The sequence below is a fragment of the Chanodichthys erythropterus genome, chromosome 11, assembly GCF_024489055.1.
Source record: "Chanodichthys erythropterus isolate Z2021 chromosome 11, ASM2448905v1, whole genome shotgun sequence".
Taxonomy (NCBI): Eukaryota; Metazoa; Chordata; class Actinopteri; order Cypriniformes; family Xenocyprididae; genus Chanodichthys; species Chanodichthys erythropterus.
Window position 1 is genome coordinate 6,969,596 of NC_090231.1, and position 24,334 is coordinate 6,993,929.

The following is a 24,334-nucleotide window of genomic DNA, read 5'->3' on the forward strand; positions in this document are numbered from 1 at the left end:
CCTCATAATAATGAATCACTTCCTCACCCTCCCTTCCTCCCATTTGTGCAGTCTTGTCTACTTCCTCTGTTGAGTCCCTAATGACACAGAAGAATTAACAACATTCATCCACTTACAGAATCAAGAAGTCCTGTAAGGCTTTGATGGGCTGTTACATCTTGGCCCTTGTTATTGGTGTTCGATTTCACTGTACCTTTTTAAATAGTATGTGCAATATAAGTTTTTTTTCCCCGATTAATTTTCTTCATAGAAGTTTTAAACACTAATCCTAATCCTAAACCTACCCATCACAGAAAACGTTCTGCATTCTTACATTCTCAAAAAACATGACTTTAGCTTGATTTATAAGCTGTTTTTCTCATGGGGACAAAAATGTCTTCACAAGGACAAGGATTTTGCATATTTCCATCTTTGTGGTGATATTTTGTCTCCATAACATGAAGTTTAACTGAACCACACACACTCAGACATAATCACACTCAGAGTCACACACACTCTCTCTCTCTCACACACACACACACACACACACACACACACACACACACACACACACACACACACACACACACACACACACACACACACACACACAAAACAATTAAATAAAAAATTAACTTTTTAAGATTTTAACTTGACAGTCCCACTGCAATATAAAACTAGAGATTTAGAGCATAAATATGTTTGATGTTTATTACAAAATATTTAAATGCATACAAATATATACATTATTTCAGGATTATAAATGATTAATAATATAACACAAAATATTTCTAATTTATTAATCAAAGGCACAGAACATCAGATAATCAGACTTGATTAGAAAAGCTCTGTGTTTTCAAAATATAAATGTTTACTCTAAAATAGTCATGTAGATATGAAAATATAATATACAAAAATATAGAACATTCACAATGACACTGACTGTTCAATCAGCCAATTCATTACTTGTGCTTTGTTTTCAGATACCCATTTAATGTTGGCTTTCGTCCGCTCAATGGCTTGTTCTATTGCATGTGTGCCAAAACTAAAACCACTCGCTGCAATGTCCTCTTTGAATCGTTGTAACTGTGATTTGTCAAAGAAACAGAGAGAAAGAAAGAGATAAATACACACATTTTCTTGTGTTATGTCTACTACATATCTCAAGAAAAAATAGAATACAGCATAACAACAGACCGTTCATTTTAAGCATAAATTTAAAATGCAAAATATTACATAGACACTACTGTGCAAACGTTTGGCTTCAGTAATTGTTTTAAAAAAAATACCTTTAGAAATAGTTAGAAACATTTAGTCAGCAAGGATCACAGGAATACATTACATTTGAAAATATATTACAATAGAAAATGATTCTTTTAAATTGTTGTTTTTACTATATAAATAAACGAAGTCTTAAGCATAAGTACGGAAGAGGATTAGGGCCAAGCAATAATAAAAAAATAAAACCATCTCGAGATTAAAGTTGTTAAATTTCGAAAAAAAAAAACCTCGTTATATTATGAGAACAAATTAGTTAAATTATGAGAAAAATGTAGTTAAATTTCGAGAAAAAAGTCGAGATAAAATGTTGAGAATAAAGTCATTAAATTATGAGATAAAAGTCGTTAAATTACGAATTTGTTCTCATAATTTAACAACTTTTTTCTCGTAATTTAATGACTTTATTCTCAACATTTTATCTCAACTTTTTTCTCGAAATTTAACTACATTTTTCTCATAATTTAACTAATTTGTTCTCGTAATTCAACGACTTTTTTTCTCGTCATTTAACGAGTTTATTCTCAACATTTTATCTTGACTTTTTTCTTGAAATTTAACGAGTTTTTTCTCTGAATTTAACAACTTTAATCTCGAGATGGTTTTATTTTTTTTATTAATGCTTGGCCCTAATCCTCTTCCGTACTAAGAGACGTCTTTCAAAAACATTAAAAAAATCACACCAACCTCAAACATTTGAACGGTAGTGTATTAATATTTGTTTTGTATTTGACCTGTCCCATTCAAATAGCACAAACCTGTTGAAGTTCAAATTTTGTAGAAAACTTTTTTATGACGCCCAGAATCAAACTTCCAAAAAAGGATCCACCATCAAAACTATGGAGATCACGTAACAGAAAAGGTCAGTAGAGAGAATAAATAATACATGTTTTGCAGATAAAGGAAATGTACTTACTCTTTAATTATAGATTCCCAGTTGGCTCTGATAAAGTCCCAAGCCAACGGCTGGCCTATTTCGTTGCCCGCAACATACACAATGGTGAAGATAACGTCTTGCTTCCTGATCTGTTTTGGATCCATTGTATATTCCAGGTACCTTTATAAATCAAAAGGCAATTAAATCAGTATATATTACATATTCAAGTATCTAAGTTGACAAGAGATAAACTATTACAACAAATTCATTAAAGTGAGATTTTTAATGTTTTTGAAAGAAGTCTCTTCTGCTCATCAAGGCTGCATTTATTTGATCAAAAATACAGTACAAACAGTAAAATTGTGAAATATTATTACAATTTTAAATAACTGTTTTCTATGTGAATATATTTTAAAGTGTTATTTATTCCTGTGAATTTTCAGCATCAGTATTCAGCATCACGTGATCCTTCAGAAATCATTCTAATATGATGATTTGATGCTCAAGAAACTTTTCTGATTATTATCCAAGTGGACAACTTTGGATAATAATGGACAACGTGGTCCAAGTTGTGCTGCTTCATTTTTGAGTAAACTGTAATAGACTTTGTTTCAGGATTCTTTGATGAACAGAAAGTTAAAAGAACAGCATTTATTTGTAATAGAAATCTAACATTGTTAAAGGTGACCTATAACGCCCCTTTTACAAGATGTAATACAAGTCTCTGGTGTCCCCAGAATGTGTCTGTGAAGTTTCAGCTCAAAATCCCCCACTGATCATTTATTATAGCTTGTCAAATTTGCCCCTATTTGGGTGTGAGCGAAAACACACCGTTTTTGTGTGTGTCCCTTTAAATGCAAATGAGCTGCTGCTCCAGAAGAGGGCGGAGCTTTAACAGCTCTCGCTTCGGTTGCTCAACAACAACAAAGCTGGAGAATCTCACGCAGCCAAAATGAGGATTGTCAGTAACGGTGTTCAGCCTTACATTGTTCAAACCGGAGTCGACACTGATGGAGAGACTCAGGAAGAAGTTACAACTTTTAGAATGAAACTGGACGTTTCTGAATGGTTAGTGGATAAATTAATGTAGTTGCTGTGGAGTTGATTCAACTCATCCACTAGCATGTGTCGTCATGTTCATCTTTTGTGTTGAATTAACCCTCGTTTGTGAAGCAGTCCGGCGTAAAATGACGGCATGACAACAACACTCGACTACAACAACTCTTCCTCTTCTCTAAAGCAGCCCAACATGGCTCCGCCCCCTTTGTTGTGTGTTCCGGGGGGCGGGGTTTATGTAAATTTGAGGGTTATTGATGTCACCAACCTGGGAAGAAGCTCGTTGTAGTCCTTAAAAAGCAATTTTTGTAAAAGAAAACATCTCCCTTTGCATTGAACTTTGAGTATCATAACTTTGCAGATGCTGTTTATGCTCAAACAGCAACATTACACACTAACTAAAGTTAAAAAAGTGAAATCATAATCAACCACCCCTTTAATGTATTTGTAGTCACTTTTGATCAGTTTTAACAATGCATCTTTGCAGTATAAAAGTGTTTCCTTTAAAAAAAGTTACTGACCCCAAAGGTTTGAACAATATTGTATGTTCTGAGATGCAGTAGGGCTCACCTGTTTAACAGCCAGGGCACTTTAGTGCATGATAGACCAAATAACAGTTTCTCTGCCTCTCCACCAATAGTACTGTTCTTGAACATCTCCCATCCAAAATCCCACTCCTCAACACCACCGGTGGCGATGGCATTACAGTACACAATGGGCTTCAGATGTGGGGGAATTCTTGAGTGGAAAAATAAAACTGAAATTTACTGAACAGAACCGAACCAGTAAGAGTGATCAATGCTTGAATGAACAGAACTGGTTTGAACTGAACTCTGACTTGAATTGAATGAAAGTGATGAACAGACCTGGAACGAGCTGAACTAGCTACAGAGTTCAGAGTACAACTGAACTGAATTAAACTCTCATGAACCAAATGAAAAGAACAAAGAAGTGAACTTAACCGACTTGAATTGTATTCTGACCATAACATAACTAAAAGTGATTAACAGAATCAGACAGAGCTGAACTGAACTGGCATGAAATAAATTCAGATTTTGGGCTGAGAGAAGCGGTTGTCATACGGGTTACTGTCAGGCTTCTTCATCCATTGTCTGTACCACATCCTAGTGAGCTCCGAACATCCTTTCACTCCAGTTTTGCAGGCCATTGAAATAACATTCTGTTGGTTGTATCTATAAACAGAATTCACACAAATCAGACAATATTTCAGTAACCTCCATCCCTAATATTCATGCAAAAACAGAAGTGATTTTAATATGCTCTGTTATATGTCTCTCGTATGTTATGTTACCTTTCCGTTGAGAGGAGAGCTTAAAGGGGTCATTTCATAGTTTCATTTTTTTATTAATACTGAGGTCCACGTATAGTGCCAGCGATAACAGAAATAATTTTTTATGACAATATTCCACTCCATTAGAATTTAACAAGCTGTTGTTTGTATAGTATATGATTTTATGTAAACATCCTCTCTTGCATGCGAAATTACCAGTTGGTTTGCACAAGCGTTGACAGATTGTTCTTGTGTTATTGAATAATAGTATATATTAATTTCCCCATTACCTCAATGTGGTCATGTTAATGTTTAAAAATGGGTGGTCATGTCTTCTTATGGTCTGTCTGACGTCAATACAGAACGAGTTGCTTATAGTTTCAATAAACCTTCCTCTTTTACTGGAAAGGAAGTTTTAAGAGTACATTTAACTGTCTAAACTCAGTCCTGGAGGCCTTGCAGAGTTTAGCAACAAACCTGCTTCAACACTCCTGCCTAGAAGTTTCTAGTATGCCTAGTGTGGATGTGAAGGCACAGAAAATGAATATTGCATTTAACGGAGCCCCTAAAGAGACATGGTTAGGCTTGCTGTGGTAGTCGGTTACATTACAGTACATCAGATTTCAATTATCATGTAAAGATAGTAAGGGGAGATGACTGACAGGACGTTGTCAGAGAATTTGGTCCGCAAAAGGTCCTGAGTTTCATTGACAAGTATCTTATCTTAAAATGTAAATAAATAATTATATATTATATATATAAATATAAATATATATATATAAATATAAATTAGATAAAAAGTTTGACCAGACAGTACAGCCACTCTCTATACACAGAGTAGGCTACGTGTGATCGCGAATTTGAAAGTGAATGTAAAAAGCAAGTGTGCACTCAAAAGTGATTTCAATCAAAGGATTGAAGTCGGTTTAATTTTTGTTCAAAATTTATATAATGAGCGAATACATCATGAATCAATTTTCCAAACCGTGTTTTTGTCTTATCCTCAATCACTATGATACACCTATAGTAAGACTATTTTTAGTATGCGCAACACGTTTGAGCTTCCGGAAGAGGTTTGATCTTGTGCGTCATTCAGGTTCAGTTGAGCTTCTGCTTATGTTCGCTGATCAATGTTTATTTGCGAGTAAAAGCCTAAATTAAATCATATAACGTGATTCTCTTCAGAAAATTTGGACTAAACCATTCAATTCATATGGATTAGTTTTATAATCTCTTCATGAGTTTTTTGAAGCATCAAAATTTCAGTTGCAAATGCAGTCAATGGACGGACAGACATCTCTCAGATTTCATCAAAAAGATTTGTGTTTCAAAGATGAACGAAAGACTTACATGTTTAGAACGACATGAGGGTGAGTAGTTAATGACAGAATTTTCATTTTAGGGTGAACTATTCCTTAAACCATTGCTCTCGCATATCCACGTTTGTAGTTTAACACTTTTTATTCGTGTTTGTAGTGCTCATCGAAAGCTCGTCCAACGTGCAATTGGTTGTAGCCAATATTAGCCTTTAGAGTGTGCACGGATCTGCCCTTCGGATTCTAACCGGAAATAGTAGACAATTCAGGTATCTTTGGAATACTCATTTCAACATTCTATGAATTAGGACACACTAATTCTGATTTTGAATACTTTTTAGAATGGATAGAATGTATCTGCTTTAACACTTTTATCTCCAATGAGAATCAAGTGAAATCAAGAACAACTTGTGACCCCTTTAAAATTCCTTTGTGGTCATAGTTAAAGTTGTAACTGATATATGCAGGGCTTGACATGAACTTTTTCGCTCACCAGTCACTGTGGCTAGTGGTTTTCCAAAGTTACTAGCCACTCAGCGGTTTTACTGGCCACAATTTTGACATTAATACCATGAGGAAAAATTGCCATATAGATATTTTTAATATTATCTCATAATTTGGCAGCATTAGGCTGCTTTAAGACCTGACGCACTGATCCATTATACTGTTACACATGCGTTTCTTTCTCCACTGTTTACATTCACTTAAACCATAACTGACAGTTTATGTGAATACTTCCCACATTTTGACATTTTGTGTGTATTTGACTGTTTAAGCGCAATAAGCAGTGAAAAATAACTCAGTTTATTACTGAGCGGTGGCTTTAAGTGGCGCACTTTGGGTGTGAGCACAAAATCTGCAGGAATGAGTAAAATTATGCGCAATACAGTGGCATGAAAAAGTATGTTTTGTGATGGTTGTTCATGAGTCTCTTGTTTGTTCTGAGCAGTTAAACTGAGCTCTGTTCATCAGAAAAATCCTCCAGCTCCTGCAGATTCAACAGTTTTCAAGCATTTTTGCATATTTGAACCCTTTCCAGCAGTGAATATGATTTTGAGATTCATCTTTTCACACTGAGGACAACTGAGGGACTCAAACAAAACTATTAAAAAAGGTTCAAACATTCACTGATGCTCCAGAAGGAAACACGATGCATTAAGAGTCGGGGGGTGAAAACTTTTAAACAGGATGAAGATGTAACAATTTTTCTTATTTTGTTTAAATATCATTGTTTTTCATTTAGTACTGTCCTTCGGAAACAACAGAAGATACTTTCATGTTTCCCGGAAGACAAATTAAGTACAATTTACCTTGATATTTGAATTCAAAAGTTTTCACCCCCCGACTCTTAATGCATCGTGTTTCCTTCTGGAGCATCAGTGAATGTTTGAACCTTTTTTAATAGTTGTGTTTGAGTCCCTCAGTCGTCCTCAGTGTGAAAACACAGACCTCAAAATCATATTCACTGCTGGAAAGGGTTCAAATATGCAAAAATGCTTGAAAACTGATGAATCTGCAGGAGCTGGAGGATTTTTCTGAAGAACAGAGCTCAGTTTAACTGCTCAGGACAAACAAGAGACTCATGAACAACCATCACAAAACATAAAAACAGTCGTGGATCATCAGGTAACCACACACAGTATTGAGAACCAATGGTTCACAAACTTATGAATGGGGTTATTTTAATAAATTCAGCTATCATTTTCACAGATTCTGCAAGGGGTTCACATACTTTTTCATGCCACTGTATGTGCAATCCCACACCGAAATTCAAGCTCTGTAACACCAACAATATTCATCTGGAGCAAATGAAATGAGTGAGTGAGAAGAGGAGGGTTTGTGTGTCAACTCGCTGTCGGAAAGATGAGAGAGAGAGAAAGAGCAGCTGGTATTGTGTATCCTGTGGAAAATGAGTATTGGAAGCATTTCAGATATTTCAGTTTTGATATGTATCAAAAAATTTATATTTTTGACAACCCTACATTGCACTTAGTTTATTATTTCAGATACCTTTTTATAAGACTACAATTGAAAAATGTTTATATTATTTATAAAATTCATCCGGCTAAAGTGGCTAGTAGGAGTGACTGCGTTACACACCACTGCTGAAATCCACCTGCTGGCAGGTGTAAATGTCAAGCCCTGGATATACAGTATGTGTTGTGTTAATAAAGTAATTTTAGAATAAAATGTGAAAGAGGGAATCTTGTATTTACTGGTCCATGTATCTTGGGGGTTTCTGAGTCCAGTTTGATGTGATAACTTTGAAGTGGTCAAAAAGAGGTTGCGCCTTTCCCCGCAGGTAAGTCTGGATTGTTTTAAAGAAATAGATAAATAAACACATCTGGTCCTTTACAGTCCTGAATGAACATTCTCTGACTCTGGGTAAAAAAATTATTAAAAATTGTATATAAATATATAAACATATTATTAAATATAATAATAGGTTAAAATGGATACCTGCAAAGGTCCAAAAACTTCTGATCGGTCAAACATGAGGAAAAAGTACTCCAGATTTCTTATGGCAGATTCCCACGGTATGTACTCTTTCTCCTCTGAGAGATACTGGGTTGTTCTCAGAGCCAGGGTTATGTTGATTATCTCTGCCCTATGAATGATGAGAATCAGATTATCAATTTTATTATTATTTAGAGCAAATTAATTATGTCCATCGATTAAATATCTCTGGAGCAGAGAGTTTACCTTGCCAAATTAAATGCATCATCAATGATCTGGGCCCTGTTAAGAACTGAAATAACCTATGTGTAAAGAGGGTAAAAAACATGTAACTTATAAAAAAATATATTTTTTATAAATGCTTTTAGTTATTCTGTTTGAAAATCTCTCCACATCCTGATAAGCAATCAATAATAGAAGTGGTTTAAATATTAAAATAAAAAAATGTTTGTCCAATCATTGCAATCGGTCCGAATCTCACTATCAATGGCAAAATAAATATGCAGCAGTCAGATGGTACAAGCCAGATCTCTGTAAGTTGTTTATGCTCATTATTATTGTAATGTTTTGTGCTTTGAGACATGAGATAATGTAATGCTGTATCTCGTGCTGCTTTTCAGACTCTGCTGTGCGCGTTCATGTGTTTTTAAGGAGGTGTGGCTTTGAAGGAGAGTGGGATCTTATGGTTTCAAAGCTAGCTTGCTATTATTGCTAGTCTCTCCGATATTTCCTACCCTACCTTTAAAGGGTTAGTTCATCCAAAAATGCAAATTCTGTCATTAATTACTCACCGTCATGTCGTTCCACACCCGTAAGACCTTCATTCATCTTCAGAACACAAATTAAGATATTTTTGATGAAATCCGAGAGGTATACCCAGGTAAAAAAAAAAAAATACACTTCTATAATGTACTTAAAGTGCTCTATTTTCGTGCACTATTTTTGTACTTAATATACTAAAAATTATACTACTTAAGATCATCTTAAGAACATCTATTGTACTCAACTGTGCTATTTTGAGACAGCATAAAATATGAACTAAAATGTGCTTTTAATATACTATCTCTGTATATAAAAAAATATATTTAGCTACCACTTGTAGTCAGGCCCGGATTGGCTAATCGGGAGCACCGGGAGAATTCCCGGTGGGCCGGTCTGTTTATTTGGCCGCGAGGGCCGGTGTTGTCATGGCACTGGGTTGAAATATGGATGCTCTAAAAACTCTGGATGCGGCCAAATGTACTAAGCTGAGTAGCCTAACTTTTTTCCTAAAAACCATTCAGTGACGGATTTAGGCCTGGACGGCCCAGGGCAGCACGGGGCACCCGCGCAAGAAAAAACAAACAAACGAATGCGCGATCGGGTCATTTGCACGCAACGTCAATGATATCATGTCACTCGGTGGGTAAATTATCCTGGATTCGGAGTGTGCGCTCGGAGAAGACAACTCACTCAAAAGTATACGAGAAGAAGGGATGAGGTGACGTCTGCAGGGACAGCGGGACAAGTTCTAAATCAACGCTAAATTATGGTAAGGCAAAAGGTCTAAGCCACCGGAGGCTGATTCAAGTAACGTAAATAAATAAAAAGGAAGAGGGGAAAACATGCAAAAGATAAAGCAGCTATTACTCATATCGTAATAATAGTAGGCAAATAATAAAATATAGGGCCTATCACTTATGTTATGTTTCTAGCTATGCTATTACACATTGGCCAACAATATTAATTTTTCTGTCCAACTAGCTTAAATGGGTTTTTAACATAACTAATTTTTATACAAACGTAATGGCCTACTTTAATATTTTACTGTAAAGTTGTGCAATTTTGTAGGATTTATGGTATTTTGTGTTATTTGCCTCAATTTGTAATAATTTAAGTATATACATTTATATAAAATAGCAAAATTTTATGTTAAATCCACTTTAATAAAAATCTACATTTCTAAATTTCATTCATAGTGATAGACATGAAAAAATGTGCCTGGGTTTAGTAGACGATTACTGCCATCTACTGGAAAACAAACACTTAATTAAATTAAAATTAAAATAACATGAATTTTTAACTACAGCCACTAGATGGCTAGAGCATTAATCAATGGTTCACATTATAAAATCATCATTATTATAACTATAAAAATATCTCTATATCAAATTTTAGCATTTTTTTGTACTATCATTTGTACTATCATGGGTATTTGAGGATATTTTTTAAAAATACAATTATTTACAAGGTTGTAGAGAACAGTGCACTATAGCAGACTTTTATACTGAGGTTTTAATTACATTATTTTAATATAGTCAGTCGTGAACTAAAGTGGGCCGGTCTAAGGCATGAAACTCCAGGGCTGAAAATTAGTCCTAATCCGGCCCTGCATGTAGTACACTATGGGTTCAAATGTACTATAAGTAGTATCTAAATGCATTTTTAAATACAGAGATAGCATATTAAAAGCACATTTTAGTTCATATTTCATGCTGTCTCAAAATAGCACAGTTGAGCACACTTAGATGTTCTTAAGATGATCTTAAGTAGTACTAAAGAAGAATTTTTAGTACATTAAGTACAAAATTAGTGCACGAAAATAGGGTACTTTACTTTACTGCAATTTAACTGACACTTTCAAGGTCCAGAAAGCTACTAAAGACATCGTTAAAACCGTCAACGTGACAACATTCGTTCAACCTTTATTTTATGAAGTGACGAGAATACTTTTATATATACTTTATAGATTGTTGAATAAAGTTATTTTTGTTTTGCTTTTGCGCACAAAAAGTATTCTCGTCGCTTCATAACATTAAGATTGAACCACTGCAGTCACGTCAACTGTTTTAAGCCTTAAATGAATACCTCGGGTCTTTAGTGACCCGGGACGTCATTCACTACCCTCCTTCTCATTCATTTTTTAAAATTAGACATCAACCTTCTTGGTATTCCTCAATCAATTCATTATAAAGAATATAAAAAGAAAAAAATCATAAAATTATAAAAGAATGTGTATTTTTGTATTCATTTTTTGTAAAAATTGTATAGGGTCGCAAATGACCCGAGGTGTGTATGAGTGTACATATATTTTTTCTGCACAACAATAATTGAATTTTAGATGACGGAATAAGTGCAATTCACCTTTATTCCACAAGGTGGCAATGTCTGAAACGCAATGCTGAAGTGACGACTCATTCAGACAGAAAACGAAATAATAAGAAAAACATGAAATGGCTCAGCAATTTACTGCAGAACAAGTACTGAACGCAATCAAATATGACTGTAACTGTCACTGGATTGATCTGGTGAAGCTGTTAGCAATCGAAATATTGATTTTGAAGATGTTGAACATGATATAGTTTTGAGAATACGTTTGAGATCACGAATGGGCTCATATTCGTGTCTTCAAACATAAAACTAGCCCATTATTTGCTGAATTTACTGGGAAATGAGCTCTGACGAGGACAGTGATATTGGCATAAAACATCTGCTCAAACGGAGCCCATTCAAGCTCCAAAAGGTAACAAAATACAATTTATTTTATTCTTCTGTAATTTTTACTCTAATATCAGAGGAGTTTTATATTATCGCGACAGGTAGATTCTTCCGTATTAGATATAGATCCGGGTCGATAAAAGACCCGAATATGTAAGAATGATTGGCGAAACAGTCATACATTTAAGCATAGGCGTAATTTGCGGGTGGGACGGGTGGGACATGTCCCCACCACTTTTTGAAACATATCGCTGCATCTCGTGGATATCTAATACAAAAGAAACACCTCTAGTTGATTTTCAATTTGTGTTAATAAAAGGCGATCTGGCGCTGGGATGTGAAATCATGTTGAGTGCTCCTTGTCACTGTTATCGGAGGTGCAACAATGTTCTCTTGGCGCTCGTGCACACTGCGCAGTGTTCACACGGACGAGCGCTTCAATCTATCGCTTAACTGTTGCAGAGACTCTCTATTCGTTACGTCGAATCACAAAACAAAATACAAATAAACATTTCCCTGCTCTTGATATACAATCACTGACGAACATCTTTGGTTTTAATGATAGAAAAAAAAAATCATACATGGTTGGATTCGAACCCGGAATCTCTTGCATGCTAAACGAAAATACTGCCTCCAGTCCATCAGGACAATCTATTTTTAATAGCAGATCCAAGTATTTATTAACTAATATACATACTCTCGAGACATTATATTATAGTAGATGTAAGGAAGAAACTATCATATTAATTTTAATATCATATTATTATTATTGTAATAATAAAATTACAATAACCCCCCCCCCCCCCCCCCCCCCCCCCACATACACATTCCTGTCCCACCCACTTTTTAAAACAAAGTTACGCCACTGCATTTAAGGGTTAATGATGTCTACCTTTGTGGACCTTGATTATATGGACGAGTCATATACCTCTCGGATTTCCTCAAAAATATCTTAATTTGTGTTCTGAAGATAAACAAAGGTCTTACGGGTGTGGAACGACATGAGGGTGAGTAATAAATGACAGAATTTTCATTTTTGGGTGAACTAACCCTTTAAATATAATGAGATACTCACTTTATGATCTGAAGTCAGTTGTGTAAGAAGACGTTCCCAGTTGTGGGAATCATAATTAACCCTGTAGTATCCCGTGACATTTAGGTTGGCCAATACCCAGTCAGTATCTGTCTTCATGGGCTCATATGAAGCAGTTTTAGTAAGCAGCCAGTGTTGGCCCATGTTACTGCCATTCTTCATCCATGTGATTGGCACAAACCATTCGTAACTGCAATTATTTTTGAAGATACACAGAGTTTAAACAAGTTCTAAAGAAATAGAACATGACTAATGTTGTCAGGGTAAACATACTTGTAGTCAGACGGCTTGTCTACTACTGCTTCTGGGTCTATCAGGAAGTGTTGCTGAGAGATACTTCCTGTTTGAGTGTCAATAGTTACTACAGGGAAACCCATCTGAAGAATCCAGCGATTCATAATGTCATTTATTGAGGCTGGGAGCTGGATGCTTGAATCTGCGTCTACAACCTAAAAAAAAAAAAGATTTCACGAATCAAAAAACAAACACATTAACACTAATATTTAAGGAATCATTTGCATCAATTTTGTAACTTACTTCCTGCAGTTTTTTCCAAAGATCTGTGTGTACAGTGTTGCTGTATGCATACTCATGCAAATAGTTCTGTGGAAATCATGTACATGTGTTATTCTGAGGAAAAAGTCACTCGGTTGCATGAATGCATCATAAAAGCTCAAACTTTAAAACATCAAACCCTTTAATTACATGAAGTCCTTTAGCAAAGACAGACTCCGAGAGAAACTCAGACAGCATTCTCAGTATTGAAGCCCCCTGCAATGACAAAGATTTATGGTTAGATAAAACTAACTAAAAACATTGAAATATAACACTGCATAAAGGGTTCGTTTTTCAGAATGAAATTTCTGTCATTAATTACTCACCCTCATGTCGTTCCAAACCCGTAAGACCTTCGTTCATCTTCAGAAGACAAATTAAGATATTTTTAATGAAATCCAACAGCCCTCTGTCCTCCGATAGACTTAAACACAATAATCAATTTCAAGGTCCAGAAAAGTAGTAAAGATATCAGTAAAATAGTCCATGTGACCACATTGGTTCAACCTTAATATTATGAAGCGATAAGAATACTTTTTGTGCACCAAATTAAATAAAAATAACACCTTTATTCAGCAATTTCTTCTGCACTCTGTTTACTAGGGGTGAAATGGTACACGTATTCGTATTGAACTGTTTCGGTACAGGGCTTTCGGTTCTGTGCACGTGTGTACGAAGCATTACATTGCAACACTAGCCTAACCACCACTAATCGCAATAAGCTCTGCGTTTTGTTACTTTCGATAAGAAACAAAGTGTCATCCTTCATATTCTGTCCTCAAAATCATGAAATTCAAACAGAAAATGCCTTTTTGATGCGGCATGACAGATCTCTGTACGGGTGCTCCAGTTCAACTGGCAGCGCGAGCATCTCTTCCAGGGACGTGCACAGGGGGGTTGCTCAGGTTGCCCGGGCAACTGCCCATATGCCCTTCTCGACTTACGTTGCCCTTCCGAGGTGGAAAAAAATAAAAAAAAATCGTACAATGGATGCAGAATTTCACGTAGGCCTAGATAAAAAATAAAAAATCGCAAAGCCTCATTCACTTCCATATTCGGGCACCCGTCCGAAAGTGAAAGTCAGTAGGGGAAGGGCAAACTCTGTTTACTTGGCTGCAGCGCTGCACGCGACCGGCACCTGAGCTGAGCCTGCATGAGCGGCACTAGAAGGAGATTGTCGCGGTTGTCGGGTGAGACGACTTAACATTGTCGGAAAGGTGAGTAAGGTTATAATCGTTAACGAAAACGAACGAAAACTAGGTGGGAAAAAACATCGTCGTTAACTGAAATAAAAATAAAAACGAGGCATTACAAAAAAACGATAACTAACCAAAACTGTAATGTGTGTTTGGCAAAACTAACTAAAATAAAATAAAATTATAGATTAAATGTCCTTAGTTTTCATCTTTGTCAATGTCTTTCATAGAGCAAACGTTCAGCTGCATTTCATTTCCCTGCGTCTCTCACTCACGCGTCTCTCTCACATACTCGCGCGCGCACAGCCCCACCCCTCCGTGCACACCGCGCCTCCATGAGAACGAGTGTTGGAAGCAAGTTCGCGAAAGGTTGGTATCTCGTGAAAACCTTTACACAATCACACATTAAAAAGTGGTATAAAAATATTTTTAATTCTGAATATAATTTTGTCAGTGTGTTAATGTCGACCCGAGAAGCGATTGCTAGTTAACTAGACGCAAGTTTGAGGTAAAATGCACTTGGGTTGGCGATGTCAAAACACTATTTAAGATGTGATTCAAGTAAGGGGCCGTTGAATTATTAGAAAAATAATGCACACCTGAGGTGGTGATTCGGTCACGACTCGAAGCGGAGTCAATTATTCCGCTTATACCATATAGACCGTGTTTTTTTTGGGGGGGGGGGGGTGCCCTTTTTTTTAGGTCAGAGCAACTGCCCCTCAAAATTCCTGTGCACGTCCCTGATCTCTTCCTCTTTAATACTAGTTACAGAATAAACATGAAAGAACATCTGAAGGTATGTTGAAAGATACAGTACAACTTACTGAAACGGTCATATCTCATGTAATTGCTCAATCAATGTTTCAACGGTGGAAAGACATCAATGAATCAGCTGTATGTCATGTAGCATTTACCTCAGAAAAGCCATTCAGTGTCAACAGCTTGTTAGTTCAATGGAGAAATGAACTCTTTTGCTTAATATATGCACTGTATTAGCCTATATATTCATTACATTTTGCTTAACCTTTTAGTGATGTCTTTATTATTTAATGTATGTTTATATTAAACTGACAACCACTGTGTAGAAATGATTATATTTCAACAAGGTTTAGAAGTTTATGCAAAAACTGCCTTAGGTGCAGCTTACATGTTTGCATACAATTTGTTATTTGAGTGTTGATGATTTGATCTAAAAATAAAAATTTAATTTAGGCAAATGGAGTTATGCTCAGTTGTTAACCATTAATATTATAGTAGCATAATGTTCAAGGGCTCCTTACATAGTTTATACCATTAGCAAAGATAGTTTTTTTTATCCTTAAGAAACTTTTAGTTATAATTTAATTTAATATATTTAAAGACAAAAACACATTTTGTTCAGTAAACCGCTGTTTAATAAAAAAAAAAAAAGCTTAGTTTAGTTTTCTCCCCACCTGCTGTACCGAACCGTGACTTCAAAACCGCGTTATGTACCAAACCGTGAATTTTGTGTATCGTTGCACCCCTACTGTTTACTACGTCAACAGTATAGGAGACTGACATAGAAGAGAAGATATTGTTGAGTAAAATCATTATTTTAGTTTGTTTGTTTTTTGCACAAAAAAGTATTCTCGTCGCTTCATAACAACCACTGTAGTCACATGGACTATTTTAACCATGTCTTTACTTTCTGGACCTTGAAAGTGATTATTGTATTGTAGTCTATCAGAGGCCAGAAGGCTCACGGATTTCATCAAAAATATCTTAATTTGTGTTCCGAACATGAACAAAGGTCTTACGTGTTTGGAACGACATGAGGCTGAGTAATTAATGACAGAAATTTCATTTTTGAGCGAACTAACCCTTTAATAATGTTATTTTAAGTTGTCTTTGGCACATGATGGAAACCTTGCTATACGTGATGGTATCAAACAGCTCATCGATTTGACCCGGTGTAATGACTTCATCCTCTCGTGAAGACAGCGGGTGTGAGGAAACAAGAGCGTCGACTGCAAACGCCCTCTGAACCTGCTGCAGCACCATCAGATCTTTCTTCGAGAGAGACAAAACACAGCTAACTTGTTACATCTTCATATATATTTATTCATTATGTATTTTAACAAATGATCTGTTAATGTTATTAAAGATTACACACTTTTACTTGTTAGCAGTAACTTCTATGAAGAGCACAAACTAGCTGTAGCCTGAATGCTGCAAAAGCGTCTTAAATTTGCTCATGAATATTGATTACGTTATGTGACGTTCGCGCCGTAGGCCACGCATTTAAAGGAAGACACTGCTAATCATATGGCAAATTAAGTATGAATAAATAATTAAGCTACTCGACTTTATATCACTGAAGGTTACTAAGCCACATCTGTATGGCTTAATTCATATCGAAATTATACGTGTGCAAAGAGGACGCGGTTTCCACTGGAAAACAGCAAGCGGGTGTTTGCATGACGTAAATATTTTTAACGTGATATTCAAACAACGGTTGATGGAGCAAGCCGCTAAAACCCCAATTAAGATGCAGATTAAAACAGTAAATACAGAAACATTCTCGTTTACTGGTCATCTGGATGGACAGCAACAGAAAACAAACATTGGCAGACTGAAAAGTCATTTGCATAAAGGTTATTTGCATTATGTTGTTTATAATGAACTCTAATCAAGTCTTTTGAATCCTAATTTATGGTTATTGTGTATTTTGTGAACATAAACTGAACAAGATTATAAACGCAACACTTTTGTTTTCGCCCCCATTTTAGCTGAACTCAAATATTTAAGACTATTTCTATGTACAAAAAGGGCTATTTCTCTCAAATATTGTTCACAAATCTGTGTTAGTGAGCACTTCTCCTTTGCCGAGATAATGCATCTACCTTACAGGTGTGGCATATCAAGATGCTGATTAGACAGCATGATTATTGCACAGGTGTGCCTTAGGCTGGCCACAATAAAAGGCCTGTTTTACTGTATTGGTGGGATCCAAAAACCAGTCAGAATCTGGTGCGACCACACATCTCCTTCACATCTCCTTCACATAGAGTTGATCAGGTTGATGATTGTGGCCTGTGGGATGTTGGTTAACTCTTCTTCAATGGCTATGCGAAGTTGCTGGATATTGGCACACGCTGTCGTACGCCGATCCAGAGCATCCCAAACATGCTTGTCCGGTGAGTACGCTGGTCATGCAAGAACTGGGATGTTTTCAGCTTCCAGGAACTGTGTACAGATCCTTGCAACATGGGCTGTGCATTATCATGCTGCAACATGAGGTGATGGTCGTGGATGAATGACACAACAGTGTTCCTCAGGATCTTGTCACAGTATCTCTGTGCATTCAAAATGCCATCAATAAAATGCACCTGTGTTCATTGTCCATAACATATGCCTGTTCATACCATAACTCCACCGACACCATGGACCACTCGATCCAAAACGTTGACATCAGCAAATCGCTCACCCACACGACGCCATACACGCTGTCTGCCATCTGCCCTGTACAGTGAAAACCGGGATTCATCCGTGAAGAGAACACCTCTCCAAAGTGCCAGACGCCATCAAGTGAGCATTTGCCCACTCAAGTCGGATACGACGACGAACTGCAGTCAGGTCTAGACCCCGATGAGGACGATGAGCATGCAGATGAGCTTCCCTGAGACAGTTTATGCAAATCAATTGTTGGTCTCAGACGGTCTTGGAGGTGAAGATGCTGGATGTGGAGGTCCTGGGCTGGTTCGGTTACACATGGTCTGTGGTTGTGAGGCCGGTTGTATGTACTGCCAAATTTTCTGAAACGCCTTTGAAGACCGCTTATGGTAGAGAAATGAACATTCACTTCACGGGCAACAGCTCTGGTGGACATTCCTGCAGTCAGCATGCCAATTGCACTCTCCCTCAAAACTTGGGACATCTGTGGCATTGTGCTGTGTGATAAAACTTCACATTTTAGAGTGGCCTTTTATTGTGGCCAGCCTAAGGCACACTTGTGCAATAATCATGCTGTCTAAATCAGCATCTTGACATGCCACACATGCGAGGTGGATGGATTATCTCGGCAAAGGAGAAGTGCTCACTAACACAGATTTAGACAGATTTGTGAACAATATTTGAGAGAAATAGGCTTTTTGTGTACATAGAAAAAGTCATCTCATGAAAAATGGGGGCAAAAACAAAAGTGTTGCGTTTATAATTTTGTTCAGTGTATAAATGATCTTCATAAACTTGCTGAATAATATAAGTGAATAAAAACTTACAATATTCCAGGTGGGCTCAGCATAATCAGCTCCAAGATATGACACATAACTCGCAAAGCCTTCGTTGAGCCACAGGTCGTTCCACCATCTCATGGTCACAAGGTTCCCAAACCACTAAATTTATTTTTTGTCATTGGTTAAATTGATTAGATAATTAAAGTAGTTAAAAAAGACCACTATTAGAAGCATGCCACATAGTCCACATACCATGTGTGCAAGTTCATGCGTGATTACAGTGACCACCCATTCTCTATCTTCATTAGAGGACACTTTTGGGTCGTAGAAAAGAGACGTTTCTCGGTATGTGACCAGACCCCAGTTTTCCATTGCTCCAGCAGCGAAATCAGGCAATGCAATTTGGTCTAGGGATAGGAAAGTATTAGTCTGACTGTTTTATCCCCTTAATGGCCCCCCCAGTGTATATTTATGTAACTGATTGAGACACAAAGTTTGGAAGGAACTTGTTTAAACTCTCACCTGATTTGGATAGGGGGTATTTGGTGTTGTAATACTTTTCGAAATACTTCAAAATAGGGAATGTGACATTAAGGGCGTAATCTCCCTGTCCATTCGCAATGGCTTCTCTACGTCCCCAGATTCTGATCTAAAATAAAAAAGTTATTTTTAATGCATTTAATGGAAAAATATAAACTAATGATGTAATTAAAAATCAATAAATGTAATACCCATTTTTATTTTGTTATGTGCATGTCATAGATTCGTATTAAAGGAAAGGAGAGCAAGAGAATATCTTGATTGTCTACCAAAACATTGGCCTCTGGTGGGGATCGTATGTTGATGAATTCGCTGACGACGAAGGCCAACAGATATGTTGACATTTTTTCAGTTGGCTCAAATCTGGTCAGCAAAACCTCTTGATTATTTATGGTCATGCTTTCAGTACCTAGAAATGTGAGAACATGAGTGAAGAATAAGTTGCAGATGAATCCATGCAATACATTAGTTCAAAACGTTGGCGTCTATAAAATTTGTTAGGGTTTTTGAAAGAAGTCTCTTTATGCTCATCTATCAGGCTGCATTTATTTGATCAAAAATACAGATAAAATAGTGAAATTACAATTGGAATAATATTACAATTTAAAATAAGTGTTTTCTATTTTAAAGGGGACATATCATGAAAATCTGACTTTTTCCATGTTTCAATGCTATAATCGGGTCCCTGGTGCATCTACCAACCCAGAAAACGTGAAAAAGGTTGTTTTGGCAAGCCTTTCTCTGCAAGCATGTGAAAAAGATGAGCCGCTCAGATTTCGCTCCCCTAGTGACGTAGGAAGGGGATCTTATTATAATATTACCGTCCCTTAATCTGTATGTTTCCGCCCACTGCGCCACCATTTTGTTTTCGCAAGCAACAACAAAAATAGGCAGTTAAAACCAGGTATAACAAATGATCTGTGGGTTATTTTGAGCTGAAACTTCACAGACACATTCTGGGGACACCAGAGACTTATATTACATCTTGTAAAAAGGGGCATTATAGGTCACTTTTAATATATTCTAAATATCACATGTCACATGATCCTTCAGAAATCATTCTAATATGCTGATTTAGTGCTCAAGAAACATTTCTAAATTATTATCAGTGTTGAAAACAGTTTTGAAAACAGATTTATTTGTAATATTAAAAATGTCTTTACTGTCACTTTTGATCAATTTAATGCATCCTTGCTGAGTAAAAGTAATAATTGCGTTAAAACAAATCTTATTGACCCCAAGCATATAGTATATGGGAAAGTAAATAGGAAAAATATAACACTTGTGACATTGCTTATATAACACTGTTGCTGGGGGGTAAGGCATCAGTAAGTGATTAAAGAGCAGGTTATAAGCCACACCAAACAATCAAGGCTACCATTATACAACTTTGGAAAAACTTTAATCAAGCTGACATAATTGGTAACGTCTAAACTTCTAAAGTCCTTCAGATTTGCAATGTGTTTCCAACTTCATAAGATTTGTGAGCTCAGAATCTCTGATTGATACTGTGTCTTACTTTAAAATCCATGGTCCTGTGGTTTAAGCCTATTTTAGTTTTTAAATAAAAGTCATTATAAGATATGAATCCCACTGAATCTAGAAGCACATGCTTATTTCAGAAAGGTATTTCAACTGTGAAAATGGTTAAATTATTGTCTCAATCAACAATACCCTTATAAATGTTTGAATGTTGAGCTTGTAGCACTTCCAGAGATGTCCTCAGTAGGGTACCTATTACACGTGTCATTGGTGTGATCACTAACCCAGCTCCATGCCGTTAGCAAGGGCCACAGTTCCAGGAGGGTGTAGGAGAGTCAAATGGAAAATGGCCTTCATTGACGGCTCATCAAAGCAGGGGAAAGCGTTCCGGGCGGAAGTGGGCTGCATTTGTGTTGTGGCAACAACTCTGACAAAATGAAAATTATCTTAGTTAAGTTTGTATGTGATTCACTAGGGTTGCAAAATTCCAGCAATTTTCAAAGTTGGAAACTTTCCATGGGAATTAATGGGAATAAACTGAAAATTTGCAAAATTGCAGGTTAGCTATTTTTCAAATTTTGCAGATCTTGCAGCATAATCTTGGTTAAAAGAACCAGATTTAAAGCAAATTCATTTGAATTTCTACCCTTCCTCAATCACATGCACACAGCACACAGTAAAATCCCCAGAGTTAAATCAACTCTGCTCAGATTACATATGGTCCCTCTCTAAATAGTGTTAAAGTAACACTGAAGCAGAGTTAAAGTTAATGAAATAATTAAGCAATTAATAAGGCTGTGACTGAAGTCAGTTGTAGTTATTGTGTTTCTCTTTTCTTCAGTGATTGTGCTTGTTCATCACTAATGCACAATCATCACTTAATTAATTGCTTAATTATCTCATTAACTTTAACTCTGCTTCAGTGTTATTTTAACACTATTTAGAGAGGGACCATATGTACTCTGAGCAGAGCTGATTTAACTGTGGAGATTTTACTGTGCACACTACTTACTGCAGGGCTATTGAGGCCACACCCCTGAATGTGTTTTCATTTTACATTTTGAGGTGGGCCTTTTTTGGGGGGGTGAGGTGGGATCATAGGAATTATGTTTATTTTATTCAATATTCATGCTTTTTAGTTGTTCAAAGGAAGAATCGATTAAATACTCACATATCAAAGCCAGTGTAAGGTTGCATGCATGTCTGCATAACCAAACAAAATGTATATATTTATGTTTGGATATTATGCAGTTTGTATAAATTATCCAAAGTTACCAATTAATACATTTTAATTCCCGTAAATTCCTGTTAGCTTTCCAACTTGGAAAATTTCCAAAATTCCAAAATTAAAAGCTTAACTTCTAATGGAAAGTTTCTAGAAATTTACCAGAAATTTTCCACCCCTTTGCAACCTCTTCACAAATTGTTCAGTCTTGTCACTATTCAGTGTGTATTTCAAGGGAATTCATATGGAAACATCAGTAACACTTTATTAGTATACAGTAATAAAGTTCTTACAAACCATTTGCAAACTGAGTTCATAGTTAATTCATAGTTGATATATTGTAATCTCACTATACTGATAATATATCAATAGGTTATAGTGAGTTCTTCATTCATAGTCACTGTAATTAACCAAATTGTTATTGTTTAATTAGCTCATATGTAAAGAGTTACATAATGTTTTTTATGCTTTAAAAACTTATTAACTGTAAATAGTTCTCACTTTAGATTAGGTCATGCTTCTTTAAAGCAACCTTTATTAGAATACAATTGCATTAGTAATAAGTGTTTTATATGGTTTCTATATATTTATATATATGATGGAGAGTTCCCTTAAACAACATATTCCAACATATGTGTGTGTGTGTGTGTGTGTGTGTGTGTGTGTGTGTGTGTGTGTGTGTTTGAGTGAGTAAGTTTGTGTGTGCTTAATGTATTTGTAATCATTTTTAAAGAACATTCAATAGGAATGCAATTAATTTCAAATTTTAAATCACTTAATTAATAAGATTTTCTCATTTTCCGTGACCTAATCTAAAGTGACAACTATTTACTCCTAATAAACAATGAACAATTACATGCTAATAATAATTTCTTAATTACAGTGACTATGAATGAAGAACTTATTATTTAGCCTATTAATATATTAACAATGTGTAGACTATATTAATTAACTATAAACTAATGGTTTGCTAATGATTTGTAAGAACTTTATTACTGTATATTTATTATAAATCTAGTAATTCAATAACTATGAAAATATTCAGCAGTGACTTGTGGTGGGAAATTTCCACACTGTAAAAAATAAATCCATAAAATAACAGAAAAAGTACTGGCAGCTCATTACCAGGACATTATCCGGTAATTTTACAGACATTTCCGTTAACCCTAAAACACAACTCAGTGAAGTGCAAAATTCAAAATACATGTAAAACACCTGTAAAAAATACAGAAAATTCTGTTAAATTAATACAGCACATTGTGTAATATTTGATGTGTTTTTTTTTTTAGAATGCAGAGCTATTTTAAACTAAACTAAAATATTTTTTCCCATTTATTTGCTAAATCTTTTAGTCATTAAGATACATTATTAAATATTTTAAAATGTTATATTAACTTTTAAATTAAATGTGTCACAGGACACTGCAAATTTGATTAATGTTTGTGGGGGAAAAACATACTGTATAAGAAATGGTGATCTGTTACAGGACCTAAAATACCTTTACCTTATACATAATAATATTATAAATTAAGTTACCTGCTTAAATACTGGTTATTAAAATCAAAATTTAGTTTTATTATAAATCATTTCATATTTAGTATTTACTACTTACAAAAGTTGTTAAAATGAAAACATTTCAATCTCTCTTTACCAAAGTTATTTCAGCAGCAATAGCTAAAACACATCTTACTTTTTCACGCCATTTTCCACGTATTCGCTCCTGTAAAATCCTCCTAGGTCATCTGACAGCTCTCCACGGAATTCTGTGTAGAGCCAGTAGGATTTTCCAACTTGTAGATTTTCTTTCAGTTGAATCACCATAAACTGTGTTTGTGTTTGAAACCAGGTTTTCAGCACAGCCGGAGCGTGTGTCCCTTCCAAACCCGTCAGTTTCGCATGGTGCATCCCCGACGTCAAGGTGAAGTTCAGTTTATTGGAATGAACAATGATCAGATTGGTCTCCTTCACGCACTCGAATGCCACTCCAGATTTCCCAGTGAAAATGTACATGCCCTGCTTGTCCGCCACCAACCGAGGCCAAAGCGTCACATTGTAGTACTCAGGACGAAGTGTGTCAGGCAGTCTGTACTTGTCCCAGGGTTTGTTTGATAGTGCTGAGGTGCTGTAGGCTGCTGTGGTCATCACCATACGAGTCTCGTCGATGCTATTCGCCTCGTTTTTCCGTTTCTCCTGAGTGTAGACCACTGATAAAGTAAGGATGGTGAGCACGGCCCCAGCGCCCAACCCAAGTAGCACAAACCCTGTGGGCTTACTGATATAAAAGCCTTTCCCCATGACTGCGGAGTTAGAATGAAG

The 24,334-nt window shown here is 36.0% G+C and overlaps 1 protein-coding gene across 1 annotated transcript; it reads right to left on the reverse strand.

Annotated features, from left to right (window-relative positions):
* Window positions 1-750: 750 nt before the first annotated feature.
* On the reverse strand, window positions 751-24,313 carry anpepla (alanyl (membrane) aminopeptidase-like a). The gene is made up of 19 exons (XM_067400338.1): window positions 23,709-24,313; window positions 21,078-21,220; window positions 19,581-19,720; window positions 19,294-19,420; window positions 19,024-19,178; window positions 18,817-18,930; window positions 16,463-16,606; window positions 13,530-13,595; window positions 13,358-13,427; window positions 13,098-13,266; window positions 12,807-13,014; window positions 8,501-8,556; window positions 8,258-8,405; window positions 8,014-8,105; window positions 4,273-4,383; window positions 3,761-3,928; window positions 2,174-2,314; window positions 2,016-2,094; window positions 751-1,065 (listed from the first exon to the last, which is right to left on the reverse strand). Exons 1-19 carry the CDS (start codon window positions 24,311-24,313, stop codon window positions 907-909), a joined length of 2,895 nt encoding a protein of 964 aa, XP_067256439.1. The 3' UTR covers window positions 751-906.
* Between the last annotated feature and the right edge of the window lie 21 nt (window positions 24,314-24,334).

Coding starts and splice junctions, on each gene's coding strand:
- anpepla (XM_067400338.1), bottom strand. CDS start 24,313: ATGGGGAAAGGCTTTTATATCAGTAAGCCCACAGGGTTTGTGCTACTT. Junction 16,607..18,816: donor CTGAGCCCACCTGGAATATT/GTAAGTTTTTAT, acceptor TCTCTCTCGAAG/AAAGATCTGATGGTGCTGCA. Junction 13,015..13,097: donor GACAAGCCGTCTGACTACAA/GTATGTTTACCC, acceptor AAATAATTGCAG/TTACGAATGGTTTGTGCCAA.